General features: G+C 51.4%; 1 protein-coding gene across 1 annotated transcript; it reads right to left on the reverse strand.

Moving 5' to 3' along the window:
* Positions 1 to 4,360: 4,360 nt before the first annotated feature.
* On the reverse strand, positions 4,361 to 16,869 carry PSMD3 (proteasome 26S subunit, non-ATPase 3). The gene is made up of 12 exons (XM_036340255.1): positions 16,511 to 16,869; positions 14,096 to 14,286; positions 12,407 to 12,544; positions 10,634 to 10,770; positions 9,666 to 9,856; positions 9,393 to 9,496; positions 7,123 to 7,237; positions 6,907 to 7,026; positions 6,694 to 6,797; positions 6,298 to 6,453; positions 4,998 to 5,048; positions 4,361 to 4,828 (listed from the first exon to the last, which is right to left on the reverse strand). The coding sequence occupies exons 1-12, from the start codon at positions 16,725 to 16,727 to the stop codon at positions 4,751 to 4,753; spliced, it is 1,602 nt and encodes a 533-aa protein (XP_036196148.1). The 5' UTR covers positions 16,728 to 16,869; the 3' UTR covers positions 4,361 to 4,750.
* Positions 16,870 to 18,290: the final 1,421 nt, after the last annotated feature.

The following is an 18,290-nucleotide window of genomic DNA, read 5'->3' on the forward strand; positions in this document are numbered from 1 at the left end:
CAGATGTTTGGTTTGGAAAAGTATGTGCATTCTAAGAAGGGTGGACAGAATGGTGGAAGGACTCAAGGTCATGATTAAAGAAAACAGGCTGTTTCATCTGGGGAAGAGGAGGGGCTGTTGTGTGGTCTCGGGGCCAGAAGGGGACCAGAAGTGGAGCCACAGCCAGTTTTCAGCTCAACAGAAGGAAAGTGCTGCCTAATGGTGTGAGATGTTGGAGGATGAGTGGGCTGCTTCCAGAGGAAGTGATGAGCTGCCGTTCCAGAAAGCGTCATCCGTCCCACAGGGAGAGAATCTGAATGCTGGCTGGCAATCATGTCAGCCCCCTTCTCTTACACTTTTGTCATTTCTTTTTTTTTAAGAAAAAAAAAAGATTTTTATTGATTTCAGAGAGCGGGAGAGGGAGAGAGAGATAGAAACATCAATGATGAGAGAGAATCACTGATCAGCTGCCTCCTGCACGCCTTCTACTGGGGGATGAGACCACAACCCAGGCATGTGCTCTAACTAGGAAGTGAACCGTGACCTCCTGGTTCATAGGTCGACGCTCAACCACTGAGCCATGCCGGCCGGGCTACACTTTTGTCATTTCATCCTATCAACCAAGAGGTAGGATGTGGATTATTCTTGTAGACAAGGGATGGCCTCGGAGAAGCGAAGGGCCTTGCCCAAGGTCACTGTCAAGGGAGGGTCAGACAGATTTGCTTCCCAAGCTCCTGTGGCTCCCATCACATCATCTTCCTGTTCAGATGGCTGTACTTCATGGATAATGGCTCAATCCAGACTTCTGCCCAACTCAGGGGAGAATAAAGACCAGGCAGAGGGGAGAGAGGCGAGAGCTTGTCACTTGCCACGGCTCATGCAGGCTGAGCTAGACCAAAATGATTTTCTGGCAAAGGGTCTGGCTCCAGAGACCCCGAGTTATTCATCCTTCCAACTTCCCAAAGGCTTTCCCAGTGCCCAGAGCGGGCCAGCAACTTCCCCTCCTCATCCTTCCTGCTTTCCTCTGGCACTGGGTGTGGAGCATCCGTATACAGGCTCTGGAGTCACTCATTTATTGCAGACTTGGCCAGTGGGCCAAGATACGTACGTCCTGAGTTAAGAATGGGTTTTCCATTTTTAAATGATTGGGTAAAAAATCAAAATAATATTTCATAACATGTAAAATTGTATGAAATTCAAACCCCCAGTGCTCATAGACAATGCATTTGCATATTGTTTATAGCCGCTTTCAAGAAGGGCGGAAGTGAGTAATTGTCACAGACCATATGGCTCACTAGCCTAAAAATGTACTATCTGGCCCTTTAAGAAAGCTTGCACGCTATGTATACGGTAACACGTGTGTAAGGAGACAGGCAGAGATGTTCTTTGCAGCATGGCTTGTAATAGTAAACAGATGCTCACCAACGGGAATGGCTGAAGGAACTGTGGTCCATTCATACCACATATGCCTCCCTGCCGCCCCCTGACAAACTCCGAGAGGAAGGGAGTTTTATTCCATTGAGTTCTCGGTGCCTGGAACAGTGCTGGGCTCGTATCAATATGATTAGACCTCAAAACCAATACCGAGTGAAAAGAGCAAGTTACATTCATGCGATACATCATTTACAAAGATCTGAAGACTCAAAACAATACTATAAATATTTTATTGATTTTAGAGAGGAAGAGAGAGGGAGAGAGAGATAGAAACATCATTGATGAGAGAGAATCATGGATCGGCCGCCTCCTGCACGCCCCCCACTGGGGATCGAGCCTGCGACCCAGGAATGTGCCCTTGGCCGGAATCAACCCAGGACCCTTCAGTCTGCAGGCCGACGCTCTATCCACTGAGCCAAACTGGCTAGGGCAAAACAATACTATATTTTGTAGTAAAGGTGTAAAAACAGAAGCTAGAAGGTTGCCCACTGAATCCATCAGTGTCTGCCTTGGGAAGGAAGGGAGGGGCTGGGGAATGAACAAGATGGGCTTCCAATTCATTGCTAATACTTTTACTTGGATTAAAAACGACACAATAACAAAACGTTAACATTTATTAAATGCGGGTGGAAAGGACATGGGTGTAGAGAGCGGCTACAGCGTTTGGACAGGTTCTCAGACTAATGAGAGGGCAAAGCCACGCGCAAGTCCCAGCACAATGATAGCCAAAGGCTGGTTGTACCTAGTAAGCTTGACCTTATGGTCCGAACCTGTGGTCCCACGTGGCTGAGTGATAAGGGCTGCGGGAGGTGCAAGTAAACAAAGCTTGATCAGGTGCATGTAATCGAGTGGATTCGCAATCCTTGAGAACATTGTAAACAGCTTGACCACGCCCTTACTTTGCCTCGTGGAATCTGGCTATAAAATAAGGACTCGGCCTGCGGGGCGTGGCGCTATCTCTCCATCAGAGAGGGCAGCTTCCCACTTAGCCCCAGCTTAATCTCTTGTCTGTCTTTTCTAACCCTTCACCGCTCCCCATCCCCCAATCAGGTGGACCCATGGCCGGTTCACATGGGTATTTGTTATGTTATTCTTTGTATTTCTCTGTCGTTTTCCAATTAAAACAACAAAACTGGAAGCTGGACAACACAGCGGCCTCTCCAAGCATAAAAACGACCTGCTTCTCCAGGGAAAAAGCCAAGCTGATGGGGATGAATTACAAGAAAGTTCCGGACAGTTGAGCAGACAAGGTGAGCAAGAACCAGGAAATCATGGCAAATGACTCCAAGTCTACCCTCTCCACTCCGCTACCAAGTAAAGAAAGGGTCTGAGTGAGGCACAGAGTTTAATGTCTAGAAACAGTTTCGAGGGTGGGCATCATCAGGAAGACTTGTAATTCCCATGAGACGTGCTAAGCAAGTAAGAGCCTCAGCAGCTGCGTCTGTCCTCTGTACACGCGTCCCCTCATCAGGCACTCAGAGAAAGTCACTCTCAGAGGTCAGGAAAGTGGTCGAGGGCCAGGACAGCCTCGTGGGGACAAAAGCTAACCAACCAGATGCTAGAGCCACAGACAGGCTGGGAGAAGGCAGCGCAGCCTGGCGGAAGGGAACCTGATCTTGGCATCTCGCCGGCAGTCACGTCCCACCTGAGCCTGTCCGGGCATCCGGCATCGGGAAGCACATGCCAGGTGCTCACCATTAGTCCCCCGCCCCATTCCTCCTGGAAGGGAGTGGAAGGTCTGCTAGGTTTTCGAATTGGCCTGTAAGATGGGGAAAGGATTAGAATCCTTAAAATAAAAGTTTGGGCTCTGCCGGTATGTCTCAGTTGAAATGTCCTCCCAAGCATCACAAGGCGACAGGTTCAGTTCCTGGTCAGGGGACATACTCAGGTTGTGGGTTCGATTCCTGGTAGGGGTGTGTGCCGGAGGCAACCGATCAATGTTTTTCTGTCTGTCTCTCAAAAAAAAAAAAAAGTTTGGACGATGGAATCAAAACATCTTCCACACAGACTTTGGGGGAAGTGCCATTTCACAAAGCAAACGTTTCTGAACTTCAGTACAGGGGGAGGTGGCAGCAGCATAAAGGAAATGGGCAATGCCAAAGCACTGTGACCAAGGCTGGGTGGGACCAGGAGCCAAAGCCAGGCGTCTACAAAATGCCTTTCATGGAAATTAGGGATATTGGGGGATGAAATTCCAAAGTTGGTGATGAATACAATGTCCCTTTTCCAACAAACAAGACTTTCTTGAACCCAGAGTGCCAGCCCCTGAGGAGGCCCTGGGAAGACAAATGCCCCTGCTCTTAAGAACTAACCAGTTGGTTACAGAGTGGTCTGGAAGCCAGGGGGTTAAACAGCTGGGAAGCCCAGGGGATGTGTAGAGAATCCCTCCAGGAATAGGGTGAGCAGCAGGAGAGGAATTCAGAAAACCCCAACGCATGTTCAGTTGACAGAACTTGGCAGGAGCAGTGTATGTGCAGCGATGACCCAGGGGCCAGCCAGAGAACATGGGAATAACTCAGATGCCCCACAGGGAGACCCAGGCTGGCCATTCCCCACCATCTGCAGCTGGTAGAGGTGGGCTGGGGGCCACAGGGAGCCCCCTCCAGCCTCACCTCTGCTCTCAACCTGCGGTTGCCTAGAGGGAGACCCTCCTCTCGGCAAACCTCCCCTGAGAGTCAGACTCGCCTTCTCTTTAATTCCCTTGAAGTCTAGATTCCTGTTAGAGCCAGGAGGTCACTGAATCGAATCCTGTCAGATGTGGGGAAGGAGCCTGAGAGGTTTAGGGATTTGCCCAATATTTTGTCTCTTCACCCTGCCCTTGCCTTCCTCATCTCCAGCTGTGGTCCTCAGATCGCACCTGGGGCTAAGACCCCAAGACCAAGAAAAACCCTGTGCCTGTCAACAGTGAAGGTGTGAGAGCAAGCACAGTAATTAACTGATGCACAAAGAGCTTTGGAGAATTTTTTATTGTTTAAAAATCATAATTGAAGCTTCAAAAACATACAATCCAACCCACGTCCCAATTCAAGTCCTCTACTCCCTGGAGGAGAGCACAGGTCTTTTCCCTCCCACCTGATGCCCACACCACTAGCCAGGACCCTGCCCTGGGGAGGCCACCTGCCCGCCCTTGGCCCTCCGTGTGCTAAGTCACGGGCTGGGGAGGGGCCCTGGGGCGAGGTGGGGGTGACTGGCTCTCTACATCCCACGACCCCGCCCCACAATACGCAGTCTGTGAGCTGTGTGTGGGGAAAGGGGCCAGTTCCCTGGGTAGGGGACCCCGAGGGGAAAAGATAAAGAGCCAGTCCCCACTCACCCCACCCCTCCCCAGCCCCCCAGCTCAAGGGAAGCTGTCGTCATCATCTTCTGCCATTTCCTTGGCAAACTCCAAATCCTGCTGCTCTCGCTCTCGTCGTTCCTGGGGAAGGAGATGGCATGAGGGCTGTGCGGCCTCTCTCACTCCTCCAGACACACCCCCGGCCAGGAACTGCCCAAGCTTCACAGCTGCCCCAGACCTTCCAGAAACCCCTTTCCTTTCTGTAGGGCCTCCTACCTCCCAGTCTTCCCCACAGCAGAGGGCAGCTTACCTCTGCAGACTCCAAGTCCTTGTTGTATGATTTGGGAGGAAACCTCATGGCCTGAAGCAGAGTAAAGAGAGGAGAGCAAGATGAAGTGGCGGCATTAACTTAACACACATTTATTGTGCTCCTTCTGTGTACCAGCACCAAGACACAGTAAGACAGGCTATTTAGTCTCCAGGTTAGTACAGCGGGGGAGTCGGGCATGGAATGAATTACTGCAATACCATGTGGTCATGCTGAAAAGAGAATGAGGAGACTCTGGGGTATAAATGACTAACCTCTGGAACAGGCAGGCAGGGGAACGGCAGTGAGACGGAAGAGTGAGGCAGTGAGGAATGGGCTGGTTGTGGGAACGAAGGGAAAGCAGTCCGGACAGAGGATGCAATGTCCGGTCTGAGTTCAGTGGGGGTGCAGGGGGGGAGAAAAAGGGATAGGGGCCCTGGCCGTTGTTGCTCAGTGGTTAGAGTGTCGGCCTGTACACAGAAGGGTAGTGGGCTTGCTTCCCAACAAGGGCATGTATCTGGGTTGCAGGTTCGATTCCCGGTCCTGGTCAGGGAGTGTGCAGGAGGCAACCAATTGATGTGTCTCTCTCACATCCAAGTTTCTCTCTCTCTCTCTCCCCCAACCCCTCCCTTCCACTCTTTCTAAAAAATCAATGGAAATGTATCCTCAGGTGAGGATTAAGAAAAAAGAAAAAGAGAGGGGCACAGGGAAAGCAGGGGGGGGGGGGGGGGGTAACGGTGTGTTGTGGAGCATGGCTTTTGCCCAACTGTAAGCAAGGCAAGTGATATGCCTGGCTTCCAGCGGGAGGGAGACCAGGAACAAACACGGAAGCCAACAGGACAGGCGCCTCACTCAGTGCCCGACACGGGCTAAGGGCTCACAGCCTTTGGGGACTAGATACAGCCCTGCCTGTGCACAGCCTGGACTTCACTAAGCGCCTTACGACGGTGATTTCATTTCATCTCATCAACCCCGTGAAGCAGGCAGGGCAGGTAATGTCTCACCATCAGCTTCACAGGGGGAACAGAGCCCCAGAGAAGGCAAATGACTCCAATTTGGAGCCAAATCTAGAACCCTGAGCGGCGAGTCTCTGTCCTCCTTGGCAACTAGACGCCTTAAGAGCAACAGAAGGCGCGACAGCCCCACAAGCAAAGTTCTTCGTCCCCTGAGGCCCCGTCCTCACAGGGGCTTTACAGAGACGGCTGGGAACGGGGCCCCAAACCACACAATCTTCTCCGAGGCGCCCACGTGAACCGGGTGCCGTGATGCTGCCAGCCGGCACCTGCAGCCGAGCGCCCCTCACCTTGACAGACATGTTGTGGATGTCGAGGCAGAAGGAGATGCGCTGGTGGAAGGCGAGCTGGGGCTCCCGGGTGGAATAGATGTCGATCATCTCCTTGGACTGCACGTAGCCCTTCTCATGGTTGATGCTGGCCTCAATGACGCCGTCCCGGATCGCCTGCGGGCCCCAAAGCGAGGGAAGGTCACCAAAGAGCCCACCCATCCTCTCAGTCCCAGAACATCTTGTCCCATCTCTGACTTCCTTACACTCTCATACATTCACTCACATACACACTCCCCGGCAGCTTCCTGCAAGATGGCACCGCTCTACCCACGCCCCCCCTGGCCCATTTCCTCCCGCTCCCGTCCCCTGACATGAGGCAGGAAGGTGACACCCGCGGCCCTGGACAAGCCCCACCTTGGCAACAATGAACTCCGCGTCCTCCGGGCTGTCCAGCTGCAGCTTCTGGGCGATGTCAGCCAGGGAGATTCGGGAGTAGGAGAGGCTGATCATGCGCACGCCTGGGGGGGAAAGGAGTGGTGGGCGGGCAGAGCAGACCCTTCACTGCCCGCGGACACCCACAGAGTCGTCCCTGTCCCTGGGTCCAGGCCCCTCCGCCCCGATGCTCACCTGTCTTAATGACGTTGTGCCGTAGCCGGATGATGAGGGTGTAGGTACCATCTGCTTGAAACTTCTCCCCAAACTGATCCAGAACCTGGTTGAACTTGGCGAGGTTTCCTGTCCTGACAGCTGCAGGGGGGAGAGGAGCAGGTCAGAGGAGGCAAAGGGACACACCCGAGGCCACAGGCCAGGGCCCTGAAGCTCTGGGAGGGGCACTGGCCTTACCTTGGGTCAGAAGGAAGTAGGGCATGAGTGAGCGCTTGAGAGACGGCTGGCGGAACTGCAGCCGGTCCGGGATCTCCCCCAGCAACAGCTCCACCACAATCAGAAGCTTGTGCACCTGGCAGAGTGTGACACGGGAACACAGTGGGCAGGGGTCCCCCCGGTGGAAGAGAATGAAATGGGGCTTCAATTCAGTCAGACAGCCTGGGAAAGGGGACAGCGGCACTGTGATTAGGCCACGGAGACAGGAGGACCCTGAGCCTGCGCTGGGCAGGGAGTCCAGGCTCCACCTGTGGAGCCAGGCACTGGGAGCATCGGACCCTCTAACCACACTTGGCCCCGTGTCCTTCCATCCGGCCAGTCGGCACACACCCTGCTCTGAAGTGGCGATGCTCTAACCGCCCAGTACCTCGCATGCGACTATATTGGGAAATAGTCTTTGAAGAGGTAATTATGGTAAAACGAGGTCATATGAGTGGCCCCAACCCACTATGACTGGTGCTCTTATAAGAAGAGATTAAGATACAGCCATGCACAGGGAAGACCATTCGAAGACGCTGGAAGAAGATGGCCACCTACAAGCAAAAGAAAGGCCCTCAGAGGAATCCTACCGCTGACCCCTGACCTTGGACTTCTGGCCTCCAGGACTGTGAGGAAATACGTGTCTGCTGCTGAAGCCACCAGGCTGCGTTCTGTGGGAAGGCGGCCTGAGCAGCCTGAGACAGCAATGGACGCTGGTGAAGCATCCTGGGAGCAGCCTGTGGCTCTCACTATGGATGAGCAAGCTTCCAGAGTGTTCTGCCGTGGATTCCACAGTCACTTACAGCTAGCTTCTCTACTGTGCTCTTTACCCCATTCCTTCCCGTCTCTTCCAAGCCCCTGACCTTCCTGCTCAAGTTGGGAAGCTCTCCCAACTCTGCTTCTTTCCCTCAAGCAACCAGACCATCCCTTCCTGCTCCCTCACCAGCAGTCCACTGACCTCATTCCAGCTCTCTGCTCCTTCCTGCCACCCAGCTCCACCAAAGAAAACATGGAAACCTTATTCATCTATAGTGAAATCTGGTTTAAAAACACTGCTTTACCTTGCACCGTCTATCCCCAGTATGTGGACACAGCCTCTATGTTCATCATTCATTTTTAGTGATTTTTACGAAGAACTTTAGTGTATGTCCAGTATTGTAAGCAATCTCACATTCTGCACATGTACTATATGTGTCTGAAAAGCCATTCCTTTGAGAAAATTCTGCCCATCTTTCAAAACCCAGATCTTTAAGATCTCTTTAATTATTTGACCAAAATCAAACCTTCCTTTCTATAAACTTCTGAACAGAAAACAACCGATTCTCCTGTCACACTAACCTAATCATTTTATTTTTTTAAAATATTTTTATTGATTTCAGAGAGAAAGGGAGAGGGAGAGAGATAGAAACATCAATGATGAAAGAGAATCACTGATCAGCTGCCTCCTGCAGGCCCCCTATTGGGGATCGAGCCTGCAACCCAGGCATGTGCCCTTGATTAGAATCGAACCTGGGACCCTTCGGTCCGCAGGCGGACGCTCTATCCACAGAGCCAAACCAGCTAGGGCTCATTGTGTGTTTTTAATCTGTTCTCTTTCAAGGGCACTAGGGCGTCGATAGTGTGTTAAGGTCGGAGCAAAGGCTCATATGTAGGTGGGAAAGCGGAGTCCAAATTTGGCTACGAGGCCTCAAGCCTTTCTGAGTCAAAGTTCTTCATGTATCTCTTCCAGGGCAAATACCATTTCTTATCCTTCTTTTTTATTCCTCACAGTGTCTTAATACCAAGGCCAGCACTCAAATAAAATAAAACAAAAAGCAAACATCCCTTGGTGACTGATGGTTCTCGGAAGGGTGGGTGGGAGCGGGGGAGTGCAAGGCTTATCTCCACCTGAATCAGCCACCCTTCTGATTTTCTGGGTTCCCTGGGCACAGGCAACACTGCTCCCAAATGGGCACCTAAGGGACCAGGGAAGAGCCAGCGTCTTCCCAACAATCCATGCCCAGGACTGGAATGACCACAAGAAGTGCTAGGAATCGGGACACTCTATACCAATCTGCCAAGAACACTCTGGACGTAAACTGCCAGAGGTGCAGGTGGCATCTGCTTAATGTGCCCCGAACAATGTTGGGCACAGGCATCCGATGCAACCTCTGGGATAATGAAGACTAAGGAGCCTTCCCTGGCCCCACACAGGGAAGCAGAACTAAGTTGTCAGAAGAGCAAGTAGCAAAGGGATGAGAACTGTTGCTCACAGTCTGTTTGAAGCCGACAGCTGTGTGCTGAGGGGCCTTGCGAAGGGCGTTGGTCATAGTTCTCCGGGCCTCTGAGTATTCCAGCTGGATGGCTTTGATCCGCCCTGGGTGTGAGAAGAGAAGAGCGCGTCAAGAGAACGGCACCATCCAAGCCCCCTTGCAAACCAGAGTGCCAAATGGGCCTCTCTGCACCCAGTGCACCAAATTTTTAGAAAATTGGCACCAAGTAAGCCCGAGGCACCTCCTGGCTCGGGTGTTGGGCCCCCTGCTCACCTGTGTAGTAGAGGTACCTCGCCCACTCATTGTTGTTGGCCTGCTCAGGGAACACGGACTTGGACACCAGCTTCTCAGCCTGGTCGTACAAGCTGTAGTGCAGGTAGTTCCGCAGCAGGAGGTTCAGCAGGGTGGCCTGCCCGTCTGGGTCATGCCGCAGGGTGGCTGTCCGGAGCCGAGCGTGCAAGAAGCTGCAAGAGGAAACGAAAAAATGTCAAAGGTCTCTTCAAACTGCTTTCGGCCTCCCTATTCTTTCTCCATTCCTAAGAACGTGATACAAATTGTTTTTCTGATTATCCACAGAATATTTAATGAACTATTCTAGGTCACAGAAAGGACAGAACTCTGCTCTCAGGGAGTTTGCATTCTAGTGGAGGAGACAGAAAATGGTCATGATGAACAAGCGTATCATGCTGCATGGAGAAATCAGGGTAAGCGCAATGCAGAAGGTGGGGAGGATGGGGCTATGATTTTAATATGTTTTTATCGATTTCAGAGAGAAAGGGAGAGGGAGAAAGAGAGAGAAACACCATTGGCTGCCTCCTGCACACCCTCCCTGGGGATCAAGCCTGCAACCCGGCATGTGCCCTGCCGGGAAATCAAACCAGGACCTCCTGGTTCATAGGTCAACCACTGAGCCACGCCGAAGGGCACCACTGCAGGTTTTAGAGGAGTGAAATGTTTTCTAACCTGTCATCTACTCTTTAGCTACCAATCAGCCCTCCCTCGATGTGGGGTGAAGGGAAGAGACTGGAAGGACAGTTCCTAACCAGCCGTGGTCATCTCTGTTTCTTCCTCTAATATCAGTCTCTCTCTGAACCCCTACATGGCAGGGCATGTGAAGGGCATGTTAACCACCACCCCCACTTCCTGCTGGGCACTTTACATCTACCAAGTCACAGCTCTGTGGGAGTGACTGACCACATCTCCGAACTAAGGGCCGAGACCGAGACCCGTGGCCACCGTACCTGCGCACCACATCCAGCTTGTCCAGAAACTCATAGACCCGGGCGTGGTAATAGTAACACTTTGCAGCCAAAAGGTCCAGGGCCCGGCGGTTCTGAGTGCTGATCTTCTGCATCAGATCATCAGAGATCTTCTGTGCCTGGAGAGGCAGCCGAAAGAGAATTAGTTCCTCAAAAAGTTAAACATGGAGCCATCATATGAGCCAGTGAGTAATTTCCCTCCTAGGCATATATCCAAGAGAGCTGGAAACATTTGTTCACATAAAAACTTGTACACAATCTTCATAGCAGCATTATTAATAACCAAAAAGGGGAAATAACCCAAGTGTCCACACCCGATGAATAGATAAACCACGTGTGCTATATCCATACACATTATTTAGCCTTACAGATGGAGTACAGATACATGCTACAACATGGATAAACCTAGAAAACATGATGCTAAGTGAAAGAAGCCAGACACTCTTATGGAAAATCCATGAGACAGATCAGCACTTGTCAGAGCCTGGGGTGAGGGGAATGACTACTAATGTTGGGGTGATTCAACTGTTCTGGAGTTAGTGATGATGGCTGCACAATATTGTGACTATACCAAAAAGACCACACCGAATTGTACTCTTTAAAGGAGATGAATTACATCTAAAAAACAACCAGTTGCAAGGAAAGGAAAAAACCCAGGGAATTGAGGAGTGGGACCTATCATTTTATTTTCCTTTTTTAAAATCTCACCTAAGGATATTTCCCCCCATTGATTTCAGAGAGGGTGAAAGGAAGGGAGGGAGGGAGAAAGGAGAAGAGAGAGAGAAACATCAATTGTTTGCCTCCCACCCCCAACCCGACCAGGGCCAGGGATTGAACCTGCAACCCAGGCATGTGCCCTGACCAGAATCAAACCTGCGACCTTCTGGTGCATAGGACGAGGCCCTAACCCACTGAGCCATACCGGCGGGCTGGACCTGTCATTTTTTGCGTGTGCTCTTGGGACAGTGGCTATGACTGACAAAGAAGCTGGTCCCAAGTGGAGGAAGTGGTGACATATAATGTAATATCCAAAATGGAGTTGTTCAGACCCATAATAAGAGGCTACTTGCCCAAGCCAGTGTGGCTCAACTGGCTGCAGCAGCATCCTGTGCATGGAAAGGGTGCTGGGGTGCTGGTTTAATTCCCGGACAGGGCACATACCTAGGTTGCAGGCTCGATTCCCAGTGGGGGGCATGCAGGAGGGAGCCGACTGATGTTTTTATCTTATGATGTTTCTCTCTCTCTCTCTCTCCCCCTCTCTCTTCCTCTCTCTGAAATCAATAAAAACATATTTAAAAATAAAAAATTTAAGAAAAGCGTGAAAGCTTACTATGTACAGATTGTGCTAATTATTTATGATTATTTTACTTAATACCAACAATAATCTTGTAAATTAGGCATTGTTTTCCCCACTTTACATACAACTAAGGGAAATTAATTTGCGTTAAGGTACAGCTGGGATTTGAACACAGGTCTTTCTGTCTCCAAATCTCCTACTTTTCCCCAAAGAACCCACTAGACTGGTATTGTGCCATGGCCAAGTACACAGAATGACCATTGCCAGCCCTTTGCTTGGTGCCCGAGCAGGAGTTGTGGGGTCTCCCTGACTGTGGGGTTAGGTGCATCCCCACGGGGGAGAGCCTGGGGGATGGTGGATAACCCAGGGACTATCTCCTTTTTTCACTGGAGACGATCTCTCCCGCAAAGCCCTGGCAAGGCCGGGGCCACGTGGATCACTCTCTCTGAAATCAGTACCTCCTTGTAGCGCTTGCTGTTCATCAGGAAGATGACCACGAGGAGCTGCAGGTAGGCCTCCACTTCAGGCAGGAGGGGCGCCGAGGCAGCTTTTCCTGTCCGGGGACGGAACTGGAAATCCACTTCTGTGTCCATGGGCTAGGAGAGGACAGGCGTCACCGTGGGAAAGCTCAGTCACGTCAGTCAACCAAACATGTATTAAGCGCTCACTATGTATTCAATTGAATGCCTAATACAGGCCAAGGTTTTCCCAGGTGCTGGGGATAAAAAATTAAAGATGACAGTCTCTTTCTAAAGGGAGTCAGGAGGCTGGCAATACAATACATTAGAAAAGAGGGTTACAGGAGTGTAACAATTTTACAGAACGCAATGGGGACAGAAAGGATGATGCAGGACCTCCCATAGAACCAACAATCTTGGTGGCGAGTAAACCACCACACCTGGAACTACTACAAATTCTATCAGTCAGGGTTTAATAAAGTGACATAATTTAAGAGATGAGATCAATAATAATGAGACAAAAAAAATTTTGTGTGTGTGTGTGGAAACAAAAGAAATTTTGGGGAAATGTACTTATACATGGTACTTATTTTCAGATTTAGTCACGAAAACTGGAATAATATGAACAGATCAAAAAGTGACCATGTTGGGTGAATTTAGGAATGTAAGGTTAAAAAACTTCCAGGTGGCCTGGGGGGTTTTTCCCCTTTCCCTGACAATAGATTCTTCATCATTCTGCTTCAAGGAATTTTCTGAGCTTTCACATCTACGGAACAGATTGTAAGTATATAGGATTTTAGGTGGCTGAAGGTCAATGATGTTTTAAGGCAGCGGTTCTCAACCTGTGGGTCGTGACCCCTTTGGGGGTCGAACAACCCTTTCACAGGGGTCGCCTAAGACCATCAGAAAACACATATATAATTACATATTGTTTTTGTGATTAATCACTATGCTTTAATTAGGTTCAATTTGTAACAATGAAATTGGGGGTCACCACAACATGAGGAACTGTATTACAGGGTCGCGGCGTTAGGAAGGTTGAGAACCACTGCTTTAGGGCGATGAAGGTGGCTGAAGGGTCAGGACCTGGACTGTGTGCCATGAATAATAAGGGCGATTTCACAATCAGAAAGGAAAGGAGAGGCCTCTCCTGCATAGAGACCACTACCACTATCGAGCTTCCTTCCTCAGCATTCGCTGTGTGCCAGGCACCACTCGAAGCGTTTACCCATACTCCTCCCCGGCCACTGCCCCCAGAAACTGACCATCACATTCAACAAATGAAGAAAACGAGACACAAGGAGGTTAGTTACTTGCTCAAGTCCCACAGGTACCAAATGGTAGAGGTGGGATTCAAACTGAACTCCACCTCCAAACCCTGTGCCCCTGACCCCCCTTCACCCGTCCCCCATAGTGAGCCTCAGAGGCGAAGAGGTGGTGGCACCTTCTCCTCGGACAACGGAGACGCCCTCCGATTGGAGGAGAGGTCTGTGTTGGGGGCAGCAGGAACTGAGTTTGGAGGAAGGTTCCTGATTCCAGCTCCCGTCCCTGACTCGGAAGGATGACACTCCCGGGCAGAAGGATGGTGCCCTGGGCCATGGGCAATGGGTATAAAATGGCTGCTTTGCTTCATTTCTCTGCGGCAGCAGGTGACAAGACAGAGCTTTAGGACGCGCCTGACTCACTCACCTCTTCCAGAAAGGGCAGCAGGAAGTCGCGAGTGGCACTGTTTGAGGTGAAGAAGCCATGCACGGCCTTGTATAGGACATAGTGGTTGAGGCGGCGCGACGTGGAAGGCAGCATCCGCAGGGCCCTCAGCACGTAGCGAGGCTCCTTGCCGGAAACGGCCTTCTCCAGCTGTTTCACATGCTCCTTGATGTCTGTGAAGGACCAGGGGAAAGATGTTACTTCCAGCTCTTTCTATCCCTCCCTACCCCCACCCCACTCCAGGCAAGCAGTTCTAGGGAGCCTCTTACAAAAGGGCAGAATATGGCCAATCACCTCTTTTGCCCTAATAGGGTTCAGCAATACTTATGGATGCCATACGGGGATTTTAAAACATCACCAAGTGCCAAAGAAAAATAAAGCTGGGGTGGGGGAAGGGGTAGAGAGAGGAAGAAAAAGCAATGATGAGAAACAAAACCAACCCATGGATATTTATCAGATCTCTAAATAAGAGAAGACTTTCTAAATGTAAACAGTGGGAGAAATCACACACACACAAAACTGATGAATTAGATTTCAACAAAAGAAAAATATCTGCAACCAATGTGACCAAAGATGCTTATTCTTATTCTACAAAGACCTTGCATAAACGATTAAGGTAACTATGGGGCGAACAGGACATTTCTGCTGGTATAACGTAAACCAATACGTTTTTCTGGAGAATGCCTCTCCAAAACCTTAAAAACATTTACCCTTTCGACTCAGGCATATTGATTCTAAACTGAAGAAGAAATTAGAAAGGCAGATTAAAAACTTGGGCAAAAGATGATTGCTGCATAGCTATTTATAAAAATAAGAAACTGGCCACACTTCAATGTCCAATAAGGAAATGCAAGCAACTAGTAGTTTCATCACCTCTGTATGCTTAGCACGGGGTGCTGGGCCACGTCCATCATACAAGATAACAGCTGATATTTACGGAGGGTTCACTACGCGTTCGTCATGTGCTAGGCGCGGTTCCAAGCATCTTCATTTTCACAACAACCCAATCAAGTAGATAATCTTACTCTCAGGCAAAGAAACTTAAGTTTTGAACTTGTATTCTTAGCCACTATATCAGGTAGTCAGTACATGTTTCTGGAATACGTACACTGAATGCTAATGCCTGTGGGTGTGTTAAATAAAAGCACACCAGGTCACCTTATTAAGTTATGCCTGTTCCAAACTATACATATAACTCGATCTCAATTATAGGAGAGCAGCTTAAAAACTCACAGGAAAAAATGTTAACCATGGTTGATGCCCCCCCCCACCCCCGCTACACCTCAGACTTCTCATATTTTCCAAAATTTCTACAATGAACACGAATCTATACTAATAAAAGGGTAATATGCTAATTAGACTGGGAGACCTTCTGGACATAGCCATGGTGGTGGGGCCGAGGCAGAGGCAGTTGGGGGCGATCAGGACAGGAGGGGAGGGCAGTTGGGGGCAAGCAGGCCGACAGGCAGAGTGGTTAGGGGCGATCTAGCAGGCAGGCAGGTGAGTGGTTAGGAGCCAGTGGTCCAGATTGCGAAAGGGATGTCCAACTGCCTTTTGTGGGATCGGGCCTAAACCGGCAGTCGGACATCTCCCGAGAGGTCCCAGATTGGAGAGGGTGCAGGCCGGGCTGAGGGACCCCCCGCCCCCGCCCGAATTTCGTGCACTGGGCCAATAGTTACTTTATAGTAAGACAGTGAAGTATTTGTCACAAACATGTACATACTCAGTAGGTAATGCCAAGGCAGCACCTTTGCTACTGGCTATCATTATTTCAGGTAAAAAGTTCGTTATTAGATGCTAAGCCCATTAGAGTGGGAGCTGATGCAGTCAGCACCCTCTCCCCCTCCGAACACCAGCCAGAAGCATAACTGCGCTCACTTCCGTGTGTCTGAGCTAGTTTCTCATGCACTTTAGAGAGAAAACCCAAGACATCGTCCAGTCCCACTTGATCCGAAACTGGGGAAAGAGCAACAGGCTCGGAGGGAGAGGGTGAAATGTGAACGCGGAGGAACAAGGGGACGTGGAGGGGGTGGGGGCCAGCGTTCCGCGTCTTCCCGACCCCTTTACACACACAAATACAAACAATGGTTCTAGGGTCAGTCGTAGACCCGGGCGCGACAGGGTCGGGATGTAAACGCGAGTTGGAGGGAGGACCGAGGAGTCCACACACCCAGGGAGACCCGTCCTAGGGGCAGTCCCGGGCGGGTGGAGGTGTGTGGCGAGGGAGGAGTCCTGAGCCCGGAGTAGCTGGGGCTGGGGCTGGGAGAGTCGGGGCAGTGGGGACGGGAAATCTGGGGGGTCGGGGGGGCGATCCTTAGGAACCAGGGGTGGTGGAGGCTGCGCTGGGGTCCCAAGGAGAAGCTGATCCTGGCACGTCCCCGGCCCAGACTTTCGTACCCTCCAAGGTGATGGTGTCCAGCTCCCGCTGGGAGTGCTCAGCCGCCGTCGCCGTCTTCCCGTCAGCCTCCCCCGTTGCCCCGCTACCCGCCGTCGCCTCCTCTTTCATCTCCACATCCTGGGGGGTCGGGGGTACCGGCGGTTCCTGTTCCCCTCCGCCCGGCGGCGGCTTCGCCTTGTCCGTGCCGCGGCGCCGCGCGGAGCCCTCCTGCTTCATGGCACACGGGGTCGCGGCCTAGTCCGGGGACTGAGGCCGGGGCCTCGCGTGAATCCCCGCAGCAGAGAGCAGGAACCAAGTCGGGCCTGCACACGAGCGCGGGATCGCTACGGGCCGCACGATGACGGAGCAGCAGCAAAGCCTTTCCCAGCGCGGGGCGTGCTGGGAGACGCCAGGCCCACTGGGCCGAAGGCCGAGTCAACAAAGGGGAAAGAAATCAACAGCCGAGCGCAGGATGGGGGCGGATCTTCGAGGGCGCGGAGGGGAGGAGCCTGTTTGGCTTTGTGGCGCTTGCTTGGCAGTATTTAAATGTTGATTTTCTTCTGTCTTCCTCCGGAGTGCATTTCTGTGCTTGTCCACGAGAGGTCCCCACAGGCTCCAAACTGGGCTTCATCGGACTCGGCGCCTCAACGAGCGCGGAGTGCGGAGGCCCCGCCGGAGCCCGGTGCGTGATGACGTCACGAGGAGCCGGGCCGGTTTCTGCCCAAACTCTGTTTGCCCGCTGCTGAGTCGCCTTCCAGACCCACGAGGCTCACGTTCAACGGCTGCCCAGTGCGTCCCGCGCGAGGGAAGAAAAGCTGCGAACGAGGGAGGTGGAGCTAGGCTGTTGGGCTTAAAATAAAACCGAACCACGGGATCCAGCCTTCCTCATCAGGTTTTTAGCTAACGCTGAAAATGAGGCATAAAACCCCTGCAGCCTGGGAGGGTGGGTGGGGGTAGAGCGCGTTTGCGTACAGTCACTCCAGTGTAATGAAGTGTCGGGGTCCACTCTGTATGGCCCGGGGCTAGTGCATTGCGGGGCGGCCTGGTAACGCTTAGCTGCAGAATGCAGTCTGCTGGAGGCTGTGCTGCGGCTGCCCTGTGTTGTGAAGGAAAGAGGCTGGAAGCCCCTCCTGGCAGAGGCTTCAGGGAGTCCTTTGGGGCGCCTGTAGGCATCCAGACAGTCACTGTAGTGAAATAGGGAGCAGAATAATGGTGTACCGGAGAGCCTGGGACTCCCCCAGGGGAAGGAAATTGGATCAGAAGTTCTGCCCACTTATTTTACAAAGGAATCGTTCAGTGATTCTGCAGGAGGTGGATGCATGTTCTAATTTCCTAAGACAAAACAACAACTTCCTACCCTCTTGGAACTTTTATCTCCTCCAGAAACGGAGGTCCTGAGTTTTAGACCAGGTCAGACACCCCTAGACAGTCTAGCTGTCTTGTAAGGTCCTAGAAGACAGAGAATATGTTTTCACTATCTTCTTTAAGTTTATGTATATAGAAAAAAATTATTTAAATTTTTTTTAAAGTATTGATTGATTTTAGAGAGAGAGAAGAAGGGAGAAAGAGAAACATTAATTTGTTGTTCCACTTATTTATGCATTTACTAATGACCCGGTGCACAGATTTGTGCACATTGAAAGGAAGTTAATTAGAAGGTGGCTGGCCGGGCAGGACTGGGCGAGAGGGGCCAGACACACCCTGGAACCAACTGCCGGGATCCCTCCCCATTGTCTGCAGAGTGAGCGGGGTCCCTCCAGCAGGTAGGGTCCCTTGGCCTGGCCTGCGGGGATTGGGCCG

Source organism: Myotis myotis, unplaced genomic scaffold, assembly GCF_014108235.1.
Source record: "Myotis myotis isolate mMyoMyo1 unplaced genomic scaffold, mMyoMyo1.p scaffold_m19_p_17, whole genome shotgun sequence".
Lineage (NCBI taxonomy): Eukaryota > Metazoa > Chordata > Mammalia > Chiroptera > Vespertilionidae > Myotis > Myotis myotis.